Below are 25,160 nucleotides of genomic sequence, written 5' to 3' on the forward strand. Positions count from 1 at the left end.
AAAAACACATTGTGTTAATTATGCATACAGTAGAAAGGGAAAAAAAGAATTCTCAGTTACTGTAAATACTAGAAAAATACATAAGAATTGAGTTCCGAGTTGCAATATGAGAGATGGTTGAGCGGAGAATCAGAGATGATGTTCTCTGCAGGAATCTATTGTTTCCCATTTTTTGTTTCGCAAACTCAAGATTCCTCATTGCTTGGGACCAAGTTTAAATACATAGAAATACTCAGTTTAACGGTCAAAAGAAATTGAACAAAATATACAGATTCTAAATGTTCTATACCTTTATCACAAGTTTGTGATGAATTTAACCACACATCTCCAGGAGCTTCTTGGATAACTTAGTAACTCCGCCATAATTACTTCTTTGTTTTTCGGATTAGAAGAATGAGTGCTATATTTGATAGTCATTGTCTGCAAAGATTTTGCTTTCTTCAGGATTAACTCGGCCCATTTCAACTCTCGCAGCTCCCCACCAAATCTCAGAAACACAACTGACTGGAGGTGTCCAAACAAGTCTTCAGTTTCAGAATTTTCTATTTCATCATCGACAGGTGAAAGATCAAACTGCGCTGGAATTAGAGTAGACAGACAAACACTATCAGATTGTTTTTTTTAGAAGGCATAAAAGGTTAACAAATGCAAACCCAAGACTTGCTGAATCATTTAAGACAGGTATTCAAAATCAAAAGTTCTGCGCACTTGCCTTGTCGAATTGAAGACTCTTCAGATTAGGTGCTGCCTTGAGCAATGCAAATACTAGTTTATGTTTAATTGCTTCGTGCAGCAGCTTCAACTCGGTCAAATTATGAAATGTAGGAAGGTTGCTTACATAGTCGTGTGCTAGGGAGAGAACCTATCCATCAAAAGGCAGTGCCAACAGATATATCAGTTTCGAGCAGTCTAATTGAAGAACTACTAGAAAGACAGAAGGATACCTGGCTGGTGTCAAGATATAATGATAGACACCTGACATGTGAAAGTGCTTGAAGAAAGTTTCTTATAGCCTGAAGGATCTTCTCCTCCCTACTTCCTGATTCATCATCAAAAATGAAAAAAAAACAACTTCTGCATTATCTAGTTTTAGAGTGCTGGACATGTCATAATCCTTTGCCACCCAACCCTTCCACCTAAGAGATACTAGACTTGGTGCATGAATTTTGAGATCACATTCTTCTAAACCCCCATCCTCATCATCAATCCCATTGTACATTTCCAAGAATTTTTGTACCGGAGTTAAAATGTGGAATTTCCTCATACCAAACCAAGCACAGTCTTTCAAAACCAATTTTTCAAGGACAAGGCAATTGGAAAAGGGTTGCTCATTCCAGCAACCATTATTACTACCGAACTGGATTCTCGAAAGTTTAAGGCTCTTGAGCTTCGGAAAGTGGATATTTTTAGGGAAATGTATACAAGAACCATCACTTAGCTCCAATTTAGTCAATGATTCACAAGTAAAAAGAGATACAGGAATACAGAAAGGTGTGTCATGATAAAATCTATATTGAGACTGAGTTCTTCGACATGCCGACTTGTTAAATTTTCTATGCATTCATGTTATCGCACAAGTTGAGCTTAAATTTTTGAATATTTGATGGGTGATGAAGAAGCAGTGTTCTATCCACAAAATCCATGAATTTATCAATCTCGGGTAACGAAGGGGGATCGTACAGATCCCAGAATTGGAAATCAAGAGTAGGGATAGAGGTCCATATGTGCTTCCATCTTTTAGATAGCACACAAGTACAAGCAACATGTTTGATATCAAGGAATGAAAGGATATAATGAAGAATTGAGTCAGGTAATTCACTAATCCTATCTTCTTCTGCCTCACCAATGTTGTTCTATAACTGTAAATTTTGATTATTGAAATCCATGATATCTCAAATTCTGTGTACAAATAAATAAAAAAAAAAAAAAACAGATGGCAATAAAGGGATTCACAATTGAGAATTCAGAACATATCTTCAAGCTGTTGAAGTAGTAACAAAATGAGGAAAATTTCTAGGTTTGATTTTCTGTAGCATTCATGAGCAAAAATTAACAGAAAGAAAAACCCCCAAAATCACTAGCAGCTTACATTTTTCTAATGAAGAACTTAATTGGGTTTCGATTTCTTAAAGAGCGTTAAAACACACTATAACTTAATAAATCACAAAATTATTAATTTGTCAAAAACAAATTTGAAAACAAAATTAGAAGAAATACCTTAGCAAGATTGTCTCTGCTGAATCCGAAAAACTTAATTTCTGGAAGCTTTGATTTGAATCCAAATTCTCTACTTGCTACCAGTACGGCTTGTTTCACGAACTTACCAAGAAAAAAAATCTTGGAAACTAATTTTCTCTAGCTTTATTGTGTGACTAGCAGAGATGAAGAAACCTAGGATTTCAAGGAACACTCCTTTCACTTATTTAAGCTTTTACTTACCCCTCGTTTACATCACCTTTTTTTTTGTAGGATATACCATTGGGTCCTAGGAATAATATAGTAGAGAGAGAGTCTAGTCCAGTTGACTCAGTCAACTATCTGTTTGATCCTTTTTGATAAAATATATGATAGTTTGGTCATAGAAATTATTGTTTGGTCCTGTGCTGATGTCATGAATGATGTAAATGTCATTGTGTGGTGGCAGAAATACCCTTTTGTGCCACATATATAGACAAAATTACTAACAAATATCTCATTTTTAGATTTACATTCTCTCTCCTCTTTATTTTTAGATTTGTTTTCTCTCTCCTAATTTTTTCAGATCTAGTTTTTCTCTATTCTTGATTTCTTTCTCTGTTTTTACTGCTGGTGTTTGATTTTGATGAAGATGAAGATGACGAAGAATCATATAAAGATTATGAAAACGACGAATATGAAGATGCGTTTTTGATTACTTTGCTACTGTTGAAGATGAAAACGAAGATGGAGATGCGTTTTTGATGTTTCTGCTGGTATTGAAGACGAATATGATGATCTTTTTGTTTGTTGTCCGTGTTGAAGATCTCTATTTGTTGATTTTTTTTCGTGTTGATGATGATTTATGTTTGTTTCTCGTGATCTCGATTTTGTTGTTGTTTTTCGTGTTGATGATGATTTGTTGATGTTTTTCGTGATGGTGATGTTTGCTGCTGCTGTTGAAGACGTCGAAGAAGATGAAGATGATGATGCTGAAGTTTTTATATGGAGTTCATTCCAGAAATGAAGTCTGGTTTGTATATGTTTTATACGGAGTTTATTTCTGGAATAAAGTCTGTTTTTTTAGGTTTTTATATGGAGTTCATTTCTGGAATGAACTCTGTTTTTTTAGGTTTTTATATGGACTTCATTTCTGGAATGAACTCTGTTTTTTAAGTTTTTATATGGACTTCATTTCTGGAATGAACTCTGTTTTTAGGTTTTTATATGGACTTCATTTCTGGAATGAAGTCTGTTTTTTAGGTTTTTATATGGACTTCATCTCTGGAATGCACTCTGTTTTTATATGGAGTTCATTTCTGGAATGAAGTCTGTTTTTTTTAGGTTTTATATGGACTTCATTTCTGGAATGAAGTCTGTTTTTCTTTTAGGTTTTTATATGGACTTCGTTTCTCGGAATGAAGTCTGGTTTTTTAGGTTTTTATATGAACTTCATTTCTGTTATATGGACTTCATTTCTGGAATGAGTTCTGTTTTTTTAGGTTTTTATATGGACTTCATTTCTGGAATGAACTGCTACAAGAAAATAATTAAAAATTAATACGGAAGGGTACTTTTGTCAGTTTAATATTTTTAAATAATTATGGACCAAACAGTAAAGGCGTTTTCCTAAAGGACCAAACAGACATGGACCCACCTAAAAAAGGACCAAACCATATTTTTCCTTTTTTTTTATAGTTTTTTCTTTTGTTTACGTATTATTTAATTTGAAAACTCAAATTCTTTATTCCCCACCTAATTTAACCTAGTATTTTTAGGGGCCACTTGAAATGAATTAGGAGTCACTAATAAGATAAAAAAGGGTCATCGAAACCTAAATTTAAGCCACTCCTTATCTTTTGTTTTTCGTAACGTCTAATTTTCCCTTCAAGAATCGGTAGATAAGTAGGATAACGGGTAGTTAGTGTATATTTAGCTATTTCTAGGAGAATTATTTGAGTTATCACTTATTTACTTATTTTTATTTTATCTTTTATATAATTTTCGAATCTTGGTACTACCATAATTTGTAGAAAGTAGAAACATTGTGTTAATTTAACTTCCGAATATATAGTGTCCTAAAATGAGATTTTTCCAAAATCCTTCAATTTTCAAATTTTAGTATCGGTAGTAAATTTTGTTAATTTCAACTTCCGAATATATGCTGGCCTAAAAATGAGTTTTTGAAAAAAAAACTTACTTTTTTGAATTTTGAAATTATAACAATCGGTAGTAATTTCAGTTAAACAGACTCCCGATTATATACTGCCCCAAAATGAGTTTTTGGATATCTTCTTTCTTTCTCTTTTTTCAAAATTAAATCTCATATTCAAGCATAAATCTATTGCATGTAAACAAGCCCGTTTTAAAAGTTAAAACACAAATGGGTAAGAATGTTGAGAATCTACTTTATAGACCTGGTACAAAGGAAAAAATAGTCGCACCTATTTCATATGGCATAGAGAAAGGCTACGGATTCATGAGTCATAAAAATCAAAACATCCTAGAGGCCGCCATGGTGTTTCTGCAACCGTGTTGAAATGCTACACTTACTGCTTAAAACATTTTTCAAGCTCTGGATATGAATGTATCTAACCCATCAATAAATTACAGATTGACATATCAAGTCACGCGATACATTTCAGTATGTGTGAAAACATATGTAACCTTTAAAACACGACCCAAGTATGGTTTTTGCCAACCTCTCACTACATTTTTCATTGTTCTTCTAAAAATAAATCTAATATCAAAGTAGTAAGAATTAAATCAGGCAACTTTATACAGATTGATTACACTAAAAAAGATGTTTCAGTTTTATTATGGCATGATTGAAGGCTACAGTTTCATGAGTCGACTCAATATCTAAAATGGCCTTTAAGATTATCAACTAAGCTATCCTACAGTTTGATTGATATCAAACAGTTCTAACACGACTTTCTTATGAATTCAAGCAAAGCTTCATAGTTGTGGTAAGATGATCCATCAGAATTAACACTCTTTTGGGCCATCTTTGCTACCTTGACGGTTGATTTCATCGACTCCGCTCTCTTATCAACCATCATTTCCCTAATCAACTTCTCCACTGTAACTCTATTAAAATCATCTTTCATTTCCATTCCAATTTTCCATACCTCACAGACATACCTACTGTTAATCTGTTGATCTCCAAAATGTGGCCAGCAAACCATGGGTACTCCAGCAATCATACTTTCCAGAGTGGAATTGCATCAGCCGTGAGTAAAAAAGCCACCAACAGCTGGATGATTCAACACCTCCTCCTGTGGTGACCAATCCACCATGTAACCTCTCTCTTTTGTTGCTTTAACCAGCTCTGCCTGTAACTGACTCTCCTCTTCATCTTTGCTAAAAAGCGAATTTGGACATCTAACCCACAAGAATCTGTGACTACTATTGACTAGTCCATACCAAATCTCCAACCACTGCTCCTGACTTACCGTCGCGATGCTACCAAAGCTTACATAAACCACAGATTTCTGCGGCTGTTTATCAAGCCAAGTCATGCAACTTCGATCTTCCGCATACAAACTAGCATTTGAGGAAACTGGCAATGAAGAAGAAAAGTGAGCAGTAGTACTACTTCTAAGGGTGTTCAACAGGGCATTAAGAGGTCCAAATGCGTATAGCCTTGGCCAGTAAGTTCTCAAATGCGAGAGAATTGGAGCTTCAATATCCTCGAATGTATTAAGTATGTGAGCCGTGGCTCTAATTGAATATGATGTTTGAGTATTGATAAAATCTAGATTCCGACGGTTGACTTCTTTATCCCTATAGTAACTAGGTAGATCTCTACACCTGAGAAAGCTTTCCATCTCCGGGACACTCCTTATTCGCTGATCCATATCTTCGTTTGCAGAAACCGATAACAAATTGTGGTCAAGGCATGTACTACAATGATAAAATGTGAACTATTTATTAAGAAAAAAATAAATAAAAATACAAACCTCTAAATGGTATATCACCCTTTTCTACAAGTTTTGGGAAGCAAAAATTAGTCCCGATGCAACAAGCACTGACGGTATGGAAAGGAATGGATGGAAGCCCCAGCACTTCAGCAACATCATTTGCAAAACCAAACATACCATCTGCTATGATACAAGAAACGAGACCCCGAGCATCATTTTTGAAGCGATTTGAAGTAAGTAATTCTCGAAAACCTGGTTTGATAACGTTCTGTATCCAATTAAACGCATCATTAACCAAGTCTTCAGTACTATGGGAACCAGAAGAGTCATGTTGATCTTCAGAAAGACCGTCAGGAACAGTTTCGAAACAGAATCCTGGAAATCGGCAGAAACGAGATTGGAGATTGCCAAAACTAAGTTGACGTGAGTGATTCTGTTGGGTATTGGCGAACGTCACGTTAAACCCCGATAGACAGAGAACTCGGCTAATTTGAGGCTAACCCCTATGTGCTAGATTTGAGTGCTAGATTGGCCAAAAAGTGTTGCAAATCAAAAAATAAGTGTTGGGAAAAAGTTAACAGTGATTGTGGATAGTTCTCTCTCCTAGCAGCTGTTCGCCATCCAACTATCAGCGAGATTGAAACGCTGAATCGTTCGGCGCTCAAAAAGTGGTCCCAACGCCGAATGGTTCGGCGCTATATATTATTTTTCGTAGAACGAGAGAAAGTGATAGAGAGAGAAAAAAAAAAGAAAGAAATAAAGTGAAGGAGAACGTGGGGAAAAAGGAAGAAATAGAGAGAGAGAAAAAAAAAGGAGAAAAAGAGGAGAGAGGAAAAGATGGAGAGAGAAGAAAAAAAGGGGGAGAAATAGAGAGAGAGAAAAAAAAGAGGGAAAGATGAGAGAGGAAAAGATGGAGCTTTGATACCCAAGGTCTCACCGGTATTATAAGGCGGCGCAGTCACGCATTCAACTCGCAGAAACCATCATGAAATTCAAAGTATGCTCAAAAGAGTAACCAATATTTTTCGAACGACTTTCCTATTAAGCTCGTTACCTTATAGGTCTCGTTCTAGTCAAAATTTTAAGCTTAGGTTCGCGTTTGGTTTCGTTTTCCTAAGGCGGGCAAGAACGGTGATGAAATCCGAGTCCTTATCTTAATTTGGCCAGGCCTTGCCCTTTACTAGGAAATTAAAACAACCATATTCAAATCCTCAGCATATATTCACCTTAAGGCATACAATAAACCCGCTGACAGGGGATTCACGGGTGTTTCGAAAGCTTACCTCCCGTACCAGACGGGCGCAGAACCGCTGAAGTCGACTCGGGCCACGACTCCTATGTCATGTGCGAACCCGAGGGGCCGAGACGATATTGTAATCGTCGTCCTTCCCTGCAAACAGTTTTATATTTAATGTACCCTTCCTTAGGGTTTAAAAAAAATAATTCTCCAAGTCCAAAGTCCAAAAATAGTGCAAAAGAAAACAAATAATAAAAAAGAAATTACAAAAAATGGAAGGTCTCTAAAAAAAATTCTCTCTTTTTTCTTTTAATTTTTCTTTCGCTTTTTTTTTTTGCTTTGTCTTTTTCCTTCTCTTTTGGCTTTAAGCTTTGATTCCAAGTCTTTAGTATCCAACTTCAAACCTGTAATACAAAGACACACCCAAAGAAACGTAAAAAGAACAAATGAAAATAAGAAAAATAAAAAACCTAAAAATTCTACCTAAGCACAAATCCGCGTTGGCGGCGCCAAAATGATAATATTTTTGAATGATGTTGTAGTAATGAGGTTCAAACTCTCGGATTTGTGAAGATTAAATTTAAAGATTTAATAAAATTATATACAAAAATATTAACAAAGTGGGAGAGAGGTAACCAAGACACTAGATTCCACTATGACGCAAAATTGAATGATACATATTTGAAAACTCTAATTATCTTTTAAGACTCTTATTTCTTAATTCACAAATAATCTGGAAAATTCTCAAAAATTAATTGTATCCCCTAAGCATAGATTATCTTAACAAAACATAACCTATCTAATTGAATCACAACTAATGAAGAAAATTTTTGCAAACAATTAAAAACTCTGCAAAAGCAATGATTGAGTGAATTATAAATTATAAATTAGAGAGAATAAATGACTACCAATTATTCATGCGTAAATAACTTCCTCACTGCCTTGATTGTGGGAGAAATTAGCCTCTCATCATGTTGGAAACACGTTCAAAAGTTGATTTCATTTATGCTCAAAGATGTGTTTACAAATGATGAAAAGTGACAAATAATTCAAAACCGGGTTTGTAGCAATTATATTTGTTACAAACCAGAGAACTACGACCCTCAGCTGTCACTGTAACAAATAAGACTGTCCGGCGACAGTCGCTGAAACTGTAGCAAAATAAGACTGTCCCATGACAGTCTTTGAAGCTGTAGCAAAATAAGACTGCTCAGTGTGGGTCTTATGTTCTTCGCGTTCTTCAGCAGCAGCAGAAAAATGGCAGCTCTGTAACATGATTTTTTTCTTCTTCTCTGGCTCTCCTCAGCCCCCAAACTCTCGACACCCCTTCTATGATAACTCAAGACCCTTTTTATACACCTACAACACAAGAAATCTCCTCCATAACTCGAGATAATCCTCTCTTTACTCGGGTGATAAAAAAATATTTTCGGGAAGATTTTCTTCCCTGTTTTATGATTTTAACGCGTTCTCATCTGTGTTTCTTTCCTTTTACACCTTCTTCACGCTCCAGAATATTGATTAAGTCTTCCAATCACAAGCAATACACGTTTAAACTCGTGTAAGTTTGTGTTTATCCTCCAACTCACTATTTGGATTAAACCAAAAGTTATCCAGCCAAATTTTATCGAAACAAACACCCATACCATCTTTTCTATGACATATCACATCTACCCATGAAGTTTCAGCGATTGAATCGCACAAAAACTCCTCCAAAATCCGATCGAAAAATCTTCCTGTGAAAAGAAATATTTTCTCGCCAAAATATTTTTTTGAATTTGTGAAGAAGGTCACCCCTTATCAAGTGGTCGCCCCTTATCCGTTGATGGAGTCCGAATAACACATGTCCTTTGGGGTGCCTTAAGTAATTTTTCTGGGGTGTTTCCAGCATTTTTTTTGGGTTCCTCCGGCGCATTTCTGGGGTGTTTTTAGTCTCTATCCTGGGGTGTAAAACACCACTTTCGAGCCAATTTCGCCGCAAGAGCTTATTTTTCCAAAAACATCTACAAAAACATAAAATAACACAATAAGTATTTAATCGAGTCTAACAATACAGAACATTGAGAACAAAATAGACACATTAATGCGTCTATCACCTAGCTTTCCGGATATACCAGGATGTAAGAGCATACAACTGATTTCATTGAACTCCTAAGAATGGACTGGGTTGATTGTTGGTAATCCAAGATTCAACCCATTCTTGAACATTGGCAGTATTTGTATATACTCTACATTGTACTCCAAACCAGACAGCGCGACTAAACGGGCATCTAAGAAGGGTATGGGTATCAGTTTCGGATGGGAAGCTACACATGGTACAGGTGGTGTCTATTGTGGTGACTCATCTTCCTATTTTACTGCTTACTTGCAAGATGCCACTATAGCATTTCCATACAAATACACGGATACGGGGAAGGACATCAAGAGACCAAATTCTCTTCCATATTGGGTTTGGTGGTGGGAGAGGTGGATGGACGTTCTGAATGGATTTGTCTCTTATCAGGTGCTCATACATTGTTTTTACTGTCAGTGTTCCTTTTGCTAGAGCGCGGCCAGATTAGAGTGTCTTTGGTGGTTGTATTTCGGCTCAAATCAATTTCAAGAATGTTCTCCACGACATTTCGGGGTAGGACTTCTTATTCCAGTTTTTGGCATCTTTGGACAGGATATCACTTACCTTGGTTAGGGTGTTTTTTATCGTTGGTTTGATTTCATTTCTGGATATGGTTTTGAGGTGGGTGCGGGGATCCAATTATCAATACAAAGGTGAATATCCTTTTCATCTCCAATTTTCCAAATAGCTTCTTCTTTCATGAGTTGAATACCCTTCCGTAAGCCTTTCCAAAACCAAAAACTATTTTGTTTCCTTGTGTTCAACTGTAGTGGGGTACCGTTTCTAAAATATTTTTCTTTTAGCACTCTCGAGGTAAGAGAATCTGGGTTATGTATCATCCGCCAGGAAGTTTTGGATATCGTGGTAGGTTTAATTGTCTGATTGTTTGAGCCTTAACCTCCCATTTTCGATGGGGGTGCAAATCGAATCCCAAGCTTTGGGGCACCAACCCCTATCGTTGTCTGTTGAGTGGCCCCACCAGAAAGTTCTATTTAAAGTATCCATTTTCTTGGTTTTCTCCTTTGGTATGGAAAAACAATATATTTGGTATGTTGCCATGATATCGGCCATATGTTTGATACAAACTCTCCTACCAGCAGGGGAGAGGAGTTTGCTACTCCAACCTTTAAGACGAGCCTTTAATTTTTCTAGGATTGGTATGAAGCATTTAATCTTGGATTGATGGGTAAAGAACAGGACTCCTAAATACTTTTAATCCAGTTTTATACTTCTTCATTCGGGGATATCTAAAATTTCTCAAATTTCTCCATTTAAGACAGAGTTACTGAAAAAAACACCGGATTTATCATAGTTGATTTGTTGGCCAGACCCATGCTAAAAACATCAAGGATATGGACAAGGTTTTTGCACTCTTTCTTCCCTACTTTAGCAAAAATAAGACAATCATCCGCAAATAGGAGGTGAGAGATGGCGGGGGAAGACGAGCCGAATTTTACTCCAGTAATTAATTTTTGATTTTCCGCTTCTTGCAGTACCCTTGAAAAGGCTTCCATACAAATAATGAACAGGTAGGGAGAGAGTGGGTCTCCTTGTCTAAGACCTCGAGTAGGTTTAAAAAAAACCTGTTGTAGACCCATTAACAAGGACAACACTGGTGGAGGTACCTATACATTGAAGGATGAGGTCGATCAGTTTTTGCAGAATCCCATTTGCTCCATAATTCTGATGAAGAAGTTTCATTCAACCCTATCGAAAGCTTTTGACATGTCTATTTTAAGGCCCATGTATCCTTTCTTCTTTTGTTTTTTCCTCTCTGATCTCATCGTGTGGATTATCTCATGGGCTATAATGATGTTGTCTGAGATTTGTCGTCCTGGGACAAAAGCCGATTGGTAGGGGGAGATAATTTTATCAAGGAAAGGTTTGATTCTTACTGCCAGCAGTTTTGAGATAATTTTGTAGATAGTGTTGCAAAGAGGTATTGGTACGAAGTCCATTGGGGTGGTGGGAGATTCTATCTTGGGGATGAGGGTGATAAAAGTGGAGTTGAATTCCTTTAGGATGTGTTTTGTGGTGAAAAATTCTTGAACTATTTTTACAACTTCATCTTTAAGCAGGAACCAGTTCTTCTGGAAGAAAACAACTGGGAATCCGTCCGTACTGGGGGATTTATTTGGGTGCATATCAAAAACTATGAGTTTAATTTCAAGTTCAGAGAGGGGAGTCATCAGCTTAGCATTGTATAGATCATTTAGGCATTTTGGGACAAGTTGGAGAATTTGGTCACTAATGTTGGGATTTGAGGTTGAAGGCATGGAGGAAAAATGTTTGTGGAAAGAATCCTATATGCATTGTTTATCGTTTCACCAAGATCCATCACTCTTTTTGATCGTCTCAATTCTAACTTTTTTAGCACGAAAAGTAGCCGTTGAATGGAAATACCTAGTATTTTGGTCTCCTAGATGTAGGTTGTTGTCTGTGGCTTTGGTTTTCCAAAATCTTTCTTCATAGTTGTACCAGTTTTCCAGGTCTTGTTGGATATTCACTACTCTTGGGTTATTGTCTTGAAAATTGAGGTTGTTTTTTGCATGGATAAGATTTTGGTTGAGCTTTTTGACATTTTGTTGGATATTTCCAAAGCATTATCTATTTTAGATTTTTATTTTTTGTTTCACATTTTTGAGTTTGGACATGAATTGAAAAGTTGTTGAGCCTCCTCGGTTTATGTCCCAAGATTCCTCTATAACATAAAAACAGGATGGTTCTTCCATATAGATTCCAAAAAACTATAAGGGTTTCGCTCCATCTTTTCAGCAGGGAGTAGTTCTAATCAGAATGGGGTTGTGGTCTGATCCTAACGGAGTTAGGTGGTACACTAGCGCTCTTGGGTAGAGATTTAAACATCTAGGGTTAGCTAGGGATCTGTCTAGTCTGGCTTCCACAAATTCCTGTTTTTCCCTTTTGTTTGACCTGGTAAAAGGGTATCCCACAAAACCTAGGTCCATTAGGTCAGCTTCATTTATAAGATTATTGAAAAAGAGACTCTCAGTTTGGTCCACCACTGCTCCTCGCCTTTTTTCTTCGGTTGTAAGAGTAAAATTTCAAGTCTCCTAGTACAAGCCAAGGTACTTCAACATTACTTGCCAACTTTTTGAAATACTCCCAACTAGTGTGTTTTCTTAATAGATAGGGGCACCCATAGGTTCCGGATAACATCCAGACATTTCTGCTTACTTTACAGGTGAGTATAACATCCAATTGACTATATGTGTTATTCACAACTGAGACGGATACTTTGCTAGACAAGGCTAAAGCCAATCCTCTTGTGGTTCCTATAACACCAGTGGGGTTAACAATCTCCATATTTTGGTATTTTACTTGGAGGAGAAAAGATTTTATGAAGGGATGTTTGTTCTTGGTTTCTTGGAGGAATAGTATGTCAGGGGTATGCTCATTTATTAGCTGTTTGAGATGATTTTGAGTGGCTGGTTTTCCCAGTCCCTGGCAATTCCAGGCTAAGATATTGAGAGCCATGAAATTGGATTGTTGAGGTTTATGTGAACTGAGGAGGTTTGGTTTTTATGAGAGAGGTTGTTTAAGCAAAGATGGATAAACTTGCAGGTGGTTTGAGCAGTGCGAAGAGATTCTGTTTGTTGGGTAATTTATGTGGGAGCAAATGAGGGTGTGATGAGTATATTCAGTGGCAGGGGAGCTCAGAGATGAAACTTCTTCAGGGTGGGTGGGTTTTTTCGATACTAGAAAGCTGCCAATATATTAGCCAAAGCACAAGGTATGCAGAGTATTCTTTTGAGTGCAATATAAAATCCTAACTATGACTAGTTTTCTACCAATCAGGCGGAAAAATTCACAGCTATAACAAACAGTTTTATAAAAAATTGAGAAGTGTGTAAGTCAGGGTGTTCGACAAAATGCTAGAAAGAGTTTTTACCTGGCTGATCTGAATTGGTTATTCTTGCTGCTCACCATTGTCACAGCTTTTGGATTCTTGTTGTAGTTTATATATTGTGTTGGCGAGAGTTAAGCTTTTCCTCCGCAGATGTACACCTTCCTTAGTGACTCTTTGATACTCGCTGGATGGTGTGGGGTGATTTTTATGGGGTATTGGTGGTGTTAGCATCATTTGGTGGGGTAAGCGGTATGAGGAAGGGTTTTCATTGGTGGGTTCAGCTCCATTTTTTCTTAGAAGATTTTTTGTGCTATCGATCCTAATTGCAGTGCTTCCTTGTGTCTTCCTTACAATGTAATTTTTTTTTATCTCCTCTTGCATCTTTGCTTTTCCTTTGTCTGCTGCTGAGCTTTTGACCACTAGATATCTAGCTCTCTGCGTGACCAGTATTTCCGTTTCCTAATGGTGTTTTTGTGGGTATGTACAACGCCTAGTTATCCTTCACTGTAATTTTGAAGCTCCTCTACCTCTTCTTCTTTCACTTGGTTCAGATGCTCCAGGTGGTATGATGGTTTTCTTCTTCTTGGTAATTCCTTTCGACGATCCACCAGCAACAAAGATTTTGTTTATACTCTTGAAGGTTGGGGGAGGTGGGGTAACTTGTGTTGGGACTAGTATGAGATTGTTCAAAGTTTCTAATGCTTTACCAGACAAAATCATGGGTTTTTGGTTAGGGACTTCAGAGTTTTTGAATTTTGGCGGTGGAGAAGAGGTTTTCTTGGGTTTGTGGTTCTTTAATGGGTCATCGAAGAACTTTTGGGTAGGGTGGGGGTTGGGATGAAGCTGAAATTTTGAGGTTGAGCAGGTCCATCTCTGATGATTGATTTTGGTAGGGGAAAATCTTCTATGACGAAATTATTTGAGAAAGCAAAACCATCAGTGGGGTAGGATTTTTTAGGTGTACGGGATTGGGATCTGAAATAGAAAGAGGGGGTTTGGTTGATGGGTGGTTGGGACCATATATCTGTGGAAGGTCTGTTATGCTTTGGGTCTGGACCATCTGAGCTGGTAGGGCTAACAGATCTTTTGAGAGTGTTGGGATTGTACAAGACAATATTGGTATCCAGGTCTCTTTGTGCTGGGGTTGTTGAGGAAGATCCATGCAAAAGAGTTGCATTTGTGTTAGGTGGTGGAGTATCTTGATCAAGGCTGTTTCTTGGGGTGTAGTTGTTTTCTGGAGACCCTGCAGGAGACAGTATAGGAGTGTAGGATATGGTACATCTACTCGAATCAGAGGCTGATGACGAAGATGTTGAGGCGCTTTTTCGTATCATCCAAATAGCAGGGGATTGCAGGGTGATTGATTATCCTGCAGACTTCACATATGTGGGGTAAACCAACATAAAGAACTTGACAGTGAGTTTTCCATCTTCTTGCAGGTCGAGTGGGAGATCAGCAATAAAGGGTTGGTTCACACTTAACACCAGTTTCACTCTTGGGTTCTTCTGTGAAAAGTTTGTATCCTTTGGGTATTGAATATCAAAGACAGTTCCTTTTAGTATCTCAGCGATCAGGAGAAGAATTTTATCATACCATTTGTCTGGTGGTATATTGAGGATGCAGACCCACCAGGCTTGCTTTGATATATCCACTAGACAGGGATCAATGTTTGGTTAGTACAACCTGAGGAGTAGCAGGAACTTCCTAACTTTGGCTGGTGAAGACTCCTTTGTTCTTTTTGCATCACTTTGTGACTTGAAACCCAATATGACACAATTTTCTTCAGATGGTCTCCCTATGATGAGAGTATCGGGTTCATAGTTGAGTTGCCAGTAGATTTTGAGTTCTTTTTTTATCACTTCAACTCGGAAGAATTTTTTGGCATAAATCTTTCCTATTAACATGCAGTTGTTGTTTTCTTTGCTTAGTTTCCGATCATCTGAGGTGATGACTAGAGGGGTTTGTAATGAAAGCTTTGATTGCATGTTTTCTGCCATAACTTGGTCGACAATGAGTTGTGGTTTTTCCATTTTAGGATGAAAAGGACTTGAACTGCTCAAGTTATTCAAAATGGATTTCAGACATGTTTCAATGAATCTAGAGTACCAAACCATGAGTTTCTGAATGAGAAGTCTTTTTCTCAACCAGAATTCAAGAATACCACCCACTAAACACGGTAAGCAGAGGACATTGAGTAAAAATAGTAAAATTGTCTGATAATTCTTCAAGTCTATAGAGAAGACTGCCACCAAATAGTGTAATGGATGGTGAGGGAAATTCGAGATGTAATTGGCTTCTTTACTTATTTTTGAGTCATCTACATCACATCATGGAAGCAGCATTGTCAAGAGAGCCGAAGACTGAAAGTTGGTGTTGAGTATTGCTGAAATAGTGCTCTTCATAAGTGAACTGGAATTAAAGATGGGGACATGGACTGGGGAGATAGGTTGGAGAAGCGGTTGGGGGAGAGTCAATGAGGGAGATGTACCTGCAGAAATAAAAGCTCATACATGGGTTAATAAACTGCAAAAACCAAAGATGACCGTACAAGAGAGGAGCAGGAATTCCGACCATCCAGGAAATATAAGCGGTACCACTAGTGGAAAAGAGGCATTTTTAGACATAATGTAACGACACAAAAACCTAATGTCTCAAAACCACCATACTCAGAACGCGACGTTGTCTAAAGTCAAGTCGTCGTTATAGTTTGACTTTCGTTGACTTATAGAACGACACAGATGGTATTGTTGCGGAATAAAGTCAAAGTCATGATAGTGGTTTGACTTTATTGACTTTTACAACGAAGCAGTGTTAGTTTATTTCCACTGCTAGATACATTTTTGCCGCGAAGATTCCCCCACTTTGTGTGGTTAGATATAACTTGTTTGTTGGAACGGCTGAGATGAAACAAGTCTCCCTCGTTAGTATCGAGTAATATGTAATTTTTATGTTTTCTTCATATTCTTATCAGTCGTGGTTTCCCTTAGTACTCTCTCGCCCAAACCCCCACTCCAGCTCTCATGCCAAACCCCAAATCAGATAAAAAATCACACTATTGAACCATTTTCTTTGATACCAGCCATTATCAAAACCAGATTCAATCTTGATTTTGTCCAAGGTAAAGTTAGGGTTTGTAATTTTAAAGTTAGGGTTTGCAAAATATTAATCCCCTTTTCTGTTCTCTTTTCTTGTTCCTGTGGTTTAATTGTTGGTTTCAATTATCGTTTGTTTGTGCTTGTTGACAGGGTTTTATTTGATTTCTGCAAGATCTTGAGGTAAAATCACTTTATTATGAAAATCATATATTTTGTAGTTTCTACTTGTTTTGTGTGATTGGGTATGAAGAGCATGTTAAATAACTCTAGGATTTGATATTGTTTTGTATTGTATGATCAATAACATGTTTAGGGTTTTTATTATTCAATTTATATCGTTATTTGTATGATTAACATCTCGATATGATTTCAGATATTCTTAATGAAGTATAATCTGAAATTTTCAAAAATTACATGGATTTATATGTTCTGGTTTATGATTTCCATTTGATTTATCATGTTTAGGGTGGTTTTTTATGCAATTTATATCATGATTTGTATGATTAATATCCAAATATGTTTTCAGATGATCTTAATGATGAAAAATCTGAACTTTTTACTAAAATCGTATGATTTCTTTTTGATTTTAGATGACTATGGTGAGACTTAGTAGCGGAAGTCGCAGCCGTTCTCATCCTACAACTAGTAGGTCAACTGCAAGTGACTGGCCTACTCCCTTGCTCAATGCTTCTACAAGTTCATGTTCTAGGAGTGAACATTTGTCTTCATCTGATGGTGAGCACTCTCCAACTGATGGTCACAGTAATGAACCAGTGGGAAGTGTACATACTGAGGATCAGTGGCATGAGGCATTCCAACAGTCTGTCAATGAAACTCAAAGTTCTCAACAAAGCAGGAATGGTAATAACATAGTCATGTCTTTCAATTTCCTTCTTTTGTAGTGATGGTAATAACATAGATATATTGTTGGAAAGTGGTAGTTGTAGTATTAGTTATTCATATTATCGTGTTTATCTGGTGTGATATGAATTATGTGTTGTGCTGAATTAGTTGACAACCAAGTACTGTGTACATGTTGTGTACCATACGGAAAGCAGTGCATCTATTTATCGTCAACTAGATATTCATTTGTTGATTCTAAGTACTAGTAATTCTAGTAGGAGCGCAGTGCAAAAATATTTGCATTTGCTTTAAATGTCTTGCAATAGGGCTCAGTAAGTGAAGGAAGCTCTACCTAGAAGGTTTTCGTTTTGTTGGGAATCATAGTTGGCAGTAATTAGCACCAAAAGCTAGTAGCCATCTTTAATTGTGGATTTTGTCTGGAGTTTTGGACTGTATGATTCCCTAGCAAATTTCGTAGATTTTTTCAAGACCTGATTCTTGTAAGCATTTAGACTGTTGTCACCGTATCTCATCTTTATAGACCGTTGCATTGCAAAGATTGCATTTTCATATGCTTCACAGTCTCTTGTAATCAAGTGCACATGGTTTTTTTTTTCTTAAATGCTTGAACTAATGATTAAAGGTAGTATTTTTAAGTCATTAACATAGCTTCCATCTGGAATTAGTTGTGGCGTTTAAGGAAAATGGATATTAAACTTTCATATAAGTTGAGAAGAAAGGTTAATTCCCTTATTTTGTTTTTAATGCCACGGATACGTTTTTCATTTCCTATAAATCTGGGAATGCTAACGTTTTGGTTAAACTTTGCTGCGTATAAATTAAGAATTTCTACTGATTGTAACTAGATCGAATTTCAAGCTAATGTTATTATTCTTGAAGTGATCGTAAGGTTCAAATGTGTTGTTTATTGTATGGCTAGATAGTCCAAAACTCTTAGCTGGGTACTGTATAGAAACTATTTCTCGGACCTGGTGCATCCATTTGTTTTTTTTTTCATTTTGTACCCTGGAGTGTAGTTTCAATAATCTTGGTCACTAAGACTCAGGACCCTTTTATATGAATTTCTCTTTAGTAATAAATGAATTCTGTTTTGGTCATGGATTAACTCGTTAAATGATGAGTGATAACTATACAGTTGAGTTATAATTACTAATTAAGTATATTGGTTTTATGCAGTTAATCACCTACTTCCAGTTGAACTCAATGAACTTGGACAACCCATTGGAGATTCAAAGGCGTATTCCACCAAAGTTGGAGTGATTTTTAAGAGTAATGTGTCACCATCTTACGAATCCTGGAGGAAAGTTCCTCCGGAACTCAAGGAAGAAGTGTGGAGAGCAATCAAGAATGTGTACAACGTGCCTGAATTTGTCAGGGACTAAGCTATAAAAATGGAAAACAAAGCTTGGAGGAATGGAAAGACTCCTCTAAGGAGAGTGTGTGATTCAGCTGGTGCTACTGTTGCTGAAAAAAAAGCCAAGAGGCCAAGAAATCAGAAGAAGGAAGATTGGGAGGCTTTTGTGGACGTGGTTAATAAAGATAGCGATAAAGTAGCCAGAGTGAGAGGGAGAAGGGAAAGGAAAGCAGTTAAAGCTCTACATAGTACTGGAAGAGATGGTATTGCGCGGCGTCGCCATATAATTGAACAACAAAGTCCAACTGAGACTGTTAGCAGATCTGTAGTCTTTGTTTCTACACATGTGTACCAAGAATTTCCAGAAGAAGATCTTGAACAATTTGACCCTGATGATTATGAAGTAAGATGCATGAAATATGTGGTAATTTTTGGATGTTTTGCATATTGATTTTAGGTTCACAAGTATGCTTTTTTTTTTAGTTTGATTTCGACTTGCTTATAATTTCTTTTGTATTGCAGGGAGAGGTAAAAGAGCTTCTATAAACTGAGCAGCATAGTAAAGAGACCCATGTGGACAGGGATGCAGTCGCGAAGGTGGGTGCATATGAATTTCAGATTGTTATTTTTTCTTATGAAAATAAAATCTTTTAGTTACTAACTCATTTTGTTTACTTGTTTGTAGGTATTTGAGCGTGATCGTAGGGGCTTCATTAGAGGTATGGGAGGTGGTGTCTCGATCTGGGATTATAGATGTAACTATTTTGGGGGAAAGTTTTTTGGGTACAGTTGAAGTCTATTGTGGTTTTGAGTCTCATCTCTTTTTATGTAAAGAAGAAGACACTCAAAACATGTTAAGTGTTTTACAGAACTTGCAAGTTGTTAAGGATCGAGCAAGAGAGAGGAGAGTATAAACGCGGAAGCATTAAACATCTACATTGATAATAATTCGGTGTATCTTTCTCATTAATTCTCTAGCTATTTATATAATCACAAGACTTGGCTCTCAAGGCACAAGACTTGGTTCTCAAGATAATTCATTCCTAATATAACTCTCACAACTTAAATATGTATATCTCCTAAATATGGACTTTCCCATATTATTTCCTAATACCCTCCCTCAAGATGGAGCATGTAGATCACGAATGCCCATCTTGGACCAAAGAAATTTAACTTCGGTTTTTTTTTTGTTTTTTTTCCAACGCTTTTGCGGAAAAAAAAATCTTCAGATCATAGTTTAAGGACGTTTCGGTCCTCTTCGTAGTTTAAGGACATTTCGGTCCCCTTCGTAGTTTAAGGACATTATGGTCCCATCTTCGTAGTTTAAGGACATTTCGGTCCTCTTCGTAGTTTAAGGACATTTCGGTCCCAATGCAAGTTTAAGGACATTGCGGTCCCATCTTCGTAGTTTAGAACATTTCGGTTCCATCTTCGTAGTTTAAGGACGTTTCGGTCCTCTCTTCGTAGTTTAAGGACATTGCGGTCCCATCTTCGTAGTTTTAGAACATTTCGGTTCCCTTCGTAGAATACTTCTTGTACTCTTGGTTTCTTGGTTTCTTCGATAGAATACTTTTTGTACTCTCTCGACAACTCATAGGATTTCAACCTATTATTGTTGTTCTTTTTCTCATCACCTCTTGGTGATTGTTTTCTTCTCTTTTTTTTTTTTTTTCTTTCTTTACAACATGAATGTTGTTTCTTCTTCTCTTATTCCAGTCACGCTATTTTTGCGAAACCTTCACACTTCTTTGTTCTTCAAGATTCTCTCACAATCTTGTCGTCTTTACAAAGTCTGCCACACTTTGTAGGATCTCTAAGTTTCTGCCACAAACTCTTCAACCACACTTCACTTCTTCCAACATGTTGAACAGCTTTCTGCAACACCTCTAACAGAAACTATCACACTTCCTTACTGTTATATCACCATTGTCACGTTTTTTTTCTCTGTTACGCTTCTGTAACAATTCTTCAGTAACTTCTATAACAATTCTTTTGTAACATCTCTGTAATTGTGATTGCTCTTTGTAACATCTCACATAACACTTCCTCACAAACCCTAAATAACACGTACTTTTTTTTTTTTTAACGGACCTTGTGACGAAACAACAGCAAAAAATCAGTTTTCAACTGATTTTCTCCTGTGTAAAAACAAGTCCTTCCAACCTTTTGTTCATGGACTTAAACCAACAGCCCAAAAACTTTGTTCATGCCATCGAACATATACTCACATCAACGATCATGACTAAGCACCCATGATTTCTTTCCAACCTCCTCTAACACCGGAAGTCTTACCACCATCATTGATCTTCAACAGCAACTTGTCCATCAATCATCGTCGACACCAGAATCTTTTCGAACACTTAGTGCTTAATTCTAATCGCAACCCTCAACAGCAACAATAACTCTTGTCTTCTCGCAGCTATATCTTGGTCACAAAACCTAACCCTAATTTTTTTTTTTTTAATAAAACTTACTCTTGTCTCGATCCTTGATCACACAGACACAGCTTGCATCAGATTTTGAAGTAGCAACTAGAATAGCAACAGCTCCATCTTCACCTTGCTCACTAGTCAACAACAGCAGCAGCAACTTTCCCTATACGTCTTCTTCTCAGCAGGAACAGCTTCAGTTTGAAAGACTTTGCTTTCACAGCAACACGGCAAGTCTTCAAACTTTTTTTTTTTTTTTTTTTTTTTTTGTACTTTTGTACTTTTGAAACCCTAAAAACACCAACGCAGCAAAAAAACTAAAACAACTTCTTTTATCACCGAAAAACTTCTAACTCTTTCTCGATCGAATGAATGGAACTCTCTTGCTCGATTTTTTTTTTTTATATATATATATATATATTTTTTTTTTATTATTATTTTTTTTTCGATTTCTCTACCAAAACTTACGAAGATTCTTTAACTCTTTCTACCTCTCCTCTCTCGCTCTCACCTTGCTCTGATACCATGTTAAGGATCGACCAAGAGAGAGGAGAGTATAAACGCGGAAGCATTAAACATCTACATTGATAATAATTCGGTGTATCTTTCTCATTAATTCTCTAGCTATTTATATAATCACAAGACTTGGCTCTCAAGGCACAAGACTTGGTTCTCAAGATAATTCATTCCTAATATAACTCTCACAACTTAAATATGTATATCTCCTAAATATGGACTTTCCCATATTATTTCCTAATACAAGTTCTCTGACGGATATCTATCTAATTATATGTAACTATAGCAGGTTTAGGAGCCCTTCTTTATCTAATTATATGTAGCTTTAGCAGGTTTATGAGCCCTGCTCTTATCTAATGAAATATTTTTCTATCACCAATCTTGTTCAGCGTTCAGCTTAGTTTTGATTTCATTAACTTTCAATCTTGTTATTTTCATCTTTTTCAATCTTGTTCAATTTTATAAACTTCTTTTTCTATTTTCTACTCTACAAGTCTTGCATATAACTTTCAATTTTAACAATCACAAAAGATGTTGGATGGTACAAAACTTCAATTATGTAGTTAAAATCAAAACTCAAAGAAATTGGACTGTTTTTCTTATTCCATCTAATGCCATCAGAAACACTCTAGTCTTTTTTAGAAGTTGTCGTCGAACTTCTTATCCTTTCTATGAAGTTAAAAGAAAACTTTCATATTATCTTTCTCAAAGAGAGACGATTTAGACCATTCAGCTTTTGCGGACTCGGGTCATAATCTGACTCGTCTAGGTTTATACTAATTAGTTATCCATCGAGAAAAAGGAAAAAACAATATTCTCGTCTCTCTCTCTAGTTCTCTTATGAAAAGCTGCTCCTTTCTCTCAGACAGATCTAATATTTCACTCACTCTCAAGCAAATTTATTACTCATCTCATACAAGTTTATGATGGTTGTGTATTTACTAGTTAGGGTTCTAATCATTCACTCATTTATCAAGGTTCATCAACTTTCAGAAGATTTATTAAGGCTATCTCACCTTTGATTTCTGGTTTCATTAGACCTTCAACTCACCAACTTATTAGGGTATGTACTTTATTTTGAGTTTCAATTTCTGAGTTTCAACTCTTGATTTAAATTCTGATTTTCAATTTATTAGGGTAAATAAATTTGTAATTTTTTTAGGGGTTCTGTTAAATTAGGTGAAAATAAGTAATCTAGTGATACAATCTGACTAGAATTTTCGAATTAGGGTCTATCATTTTGGTAGATATTTAGAATATTGTAAATAAAGTGAAACTGCTAGTTTTCTTAGGTGATGATTTTCGCACAGTAGTGTATTATTGCAGCAAGTATAAGCATTAGTTGTTCATTGAGTTACTTTTTTAGTATGGTGAGTCTAGATTTGGATTCAGTTTAGTATTGTGATTTTGTTTGCTTGACCTAATAATACACAACCACATCTAGGCGAACTCTTCACTTATCAGTATTACATAAATCATTCATTCATATACAACCCAAATAGAATCACAGATGTCCTAATTTACTTTGTACCCACTTTCAAATACTTTTTTTTTAATTCATGTGTTTCTCACAAATTGTTGTTGTATCTCGCAAAATGTCGCTTCTGATTTATGTATTTCTTTTGTTATGAAGATGTATCAATGTCGTGTTGTTCCCCCAAGAAAAGAATGGATTTATGCACCTAAGTATTCACCTCCATGGGTTGCCGGTGTTCAATCTTTCATCAAATTTACAAGAGACGGTCTTGGTGAAGCTAGCAATAAAGTTCGATGTCTTTGCATGAAATGTAAGAACTACAATAGTTTACCAAAATCTCTAGAAGATGTACATGGGGATATTCTTGAGAATGGATTCGATATGACATACCAAACATGGATCCATCACGGAGAGAAACCTAGTGATCATGTCTTCGATGTTGAAGATCCTCCTTTACCCGCTAATTATGTTGTGAATGAAGATGTTCCTGTTTCGAGAATTCAGAACTTGTTCAATGAGACATTAGGACGTGCAGTTGGTTTCAATAACTTTGAAAATTGGCATAATAATTCTGATTGTCCCCCAGGTGCTGATGTTGAAGATGATAATAGTGGTAATAACCAAGATAGAGATGGTGTCAATTAAAGCAAAAGGGTACAAGATGCTGCACAACCCTTATATCCAGGTTGTAGTCCTGAACATACAAAATTGTCGGCAACAGTGGAGTTGCTTAGTATGAAAGCAAGATATCTATGTTCTGATGTTTTCATGACTGAGTTATTGGGATATTTGAAAACCATTTTACCGGCTGAGAATACGTTGCCTCATAATTGAAGGAAAGTTAAGGATATGATTAAACCGTTTCAGTTTCCGGTCCAAATTAATTATCCATGCTTGCATTAATGATTGCATTCTATATCGGAAGGATTATGCTGATTTAGAGGAGTGTCCTAAATGTAAGGAAAGTAGATGGAAAAAGCCGCCAGAAGAGAGTATTCCAACTACAAGAAAGGTGCAATAAAGATACTTAGATATTTTCCAGTTACAGAGAGGTTACAACGAATGTATAGTGTATCTTGGATAGCTGAGCTGATGATTTGGTATTCCAAGGTTGTGAAAAGTGTTGCACACATGCGGCATTGGTAGTCTTGGGAATGTGTGTAAAATAAGAGAATAAGAAGCCTACATGTTATAACCGCAAGTGCACGGTGTCGTGATGTAGTGTGTGCAAGTGCGAATCGATCCTCAGAGACTTGTGTGTGTAAGTTGAAGTTTCCTAAACTATTCTAAACTAAGCAGTGACAGTAAACAAGAATGTGAACTTCAGTGGCAGTGAGCCAAAGCCAGTGATAAAGAAACAAAGGCAGTGAGCCAAAGAACACAGAGTGTAAACACGAAGAATGAAGGTACTAGGGCAGTGAATCCACCACTAACTTATACTAGTTATTCTACTAGTGATCCTAACCTTGTCCTTATAGTTGATAACAGGGGAGATGCAAGTCTTCTGTGTATCTAAGGTAACTCCTATATGAATAAATCAATCACAACAGCTAAGGTATCTTCTCCAAAGCATCAACTGTCTGTTTAAGGCACAGCTGATCAAAGGGTCAAGATGTGTAATGAATCATGGGCTGCAGTTCTACAACACTGGAGTGTTCTAACTACAATGGATGCATGACATTCACTGTGAAAGGTTAGTGTTGAATCCCTAAGACTGAGTTTCAATTTAAACATTTAAGCACAACAAGATTAATGCCATTAGCATGAATAATAAGTAACAAACTAGAGCTTCATCTTATCCCTAGCAGATGGAATTAAAACATCATGAACATAATTGACAGTGCAAAACAATTGAAAATAACACAGTTGAGGAACTGGCTAGTCCAGTCCTCTTGGGTGAAGCTCTGGCTAGCCCAGGCATACCCTCAACACAACACCCACAACCCATATTTATAGTTACAAGTACTTTCCCCAAAATACCTAATTTACAAAATTAGGGTTTTGTGTTCTTCCCCAAATTCAACAGTAAACTAGTGTTCCGAATGTACCTAATTAGATGGGACAATTGCTCTTCGACCCATGTTTCGTCTGCCTCTCCTGGTCCATCTC

At 36.6% G+C, this 25,160-nt stretch overlaps 2 protein-coding genes and 1 long non-coding RNA gene across 3 annotated transcripts; 1 reads left to right on the plus strand and 2 right to left on the minus strand.

Annotated features, from left to right (window-relative positions):
- Positions 1-715: 715 nt before the first annotated feature.
- On the minus strand, positions 716-2,391 carry LOC113327810. Its single transcript, XR_003349227.1, has 3 exons — positions 2,218-2,391; positions 945-1,039; positions 716-862 (listed from the first exon to the last, which is right to left on the minus strand). It is a non-coding gene; the product is annotated as an uncharacterized LOC113327810 (long non-coding RNA).
- A 3,011-nt stretch (positions 2,392-5,402) lies between these two features.
- Positions 5,403-6,035, minus strand: LOC113328049 (7-deoxyloganetic acid glucosyltransferase-like). The gene has a single exon (XM_026575143.1). The coding sequence runs from the start codon at positions 6,033-6,035 to the stop codon at positions 5,403-5,405; it is 633 nt and encodes a 210-aa protein (XP_026430928.1).
- A 16,421-nt stretch (positions 6,036-22,456) lies between these two features.
- On the plus strand, positions 22,457-24,116 carry LOC113327724. Its single transcript, XM_026574861.1, has 2 exons — positions 22,457-22,637; positions 23,208-24,116. The coding sequence occupies exon 2, from the start codon at positions 23,208-23,210 to the stop codon at positions 23,694-23,696; it is 489 nt and encodes a 162-aa protein (XP_026430646.1). The 5' UTR covers positions 22,457-22,637; the 3' UTR covers positions 23,697-24,116.
- The last annotated feature ends 1,044 nt before the right edge of the window (positions 24,117-25,160 follow it).

The sequence above is a fragment of the Papaver somniferum genome, unplaced genomic scaffold, assembly GCF_003573695.1.
Source record: "Papaver somniferum cultivar HN1 unplaced genomic scaffold, ASM357369v1 unplaced-scaffold_107, whole genome shotgun sequence".
Taxonomy (NCBI): domain Eukaryota; kingdom Viridiplantae; phylum Streptophyta; class Magnoliopsida; order Ranunculales; family Papaveraceae; genus Papaver; species Papaver somniferum.

Bases quoted from the DNA above. Each gene is read 5' to 3' on its own strand.
- LOC113328049 (XM_026575143.1), bottom strand. From the start codon at position 6,035: ATGGATCAGCGAATAAGGAGTGTCCCGGAGATGGAAAGCTTTCTCAGG.
- LOC113327724 (XM_026574861.1), top strand. From the start codon at position 23,208: ATGTATCAATGTCGTGTTGTTCCCCCAAGAAAAGAATGGATTTATGCA.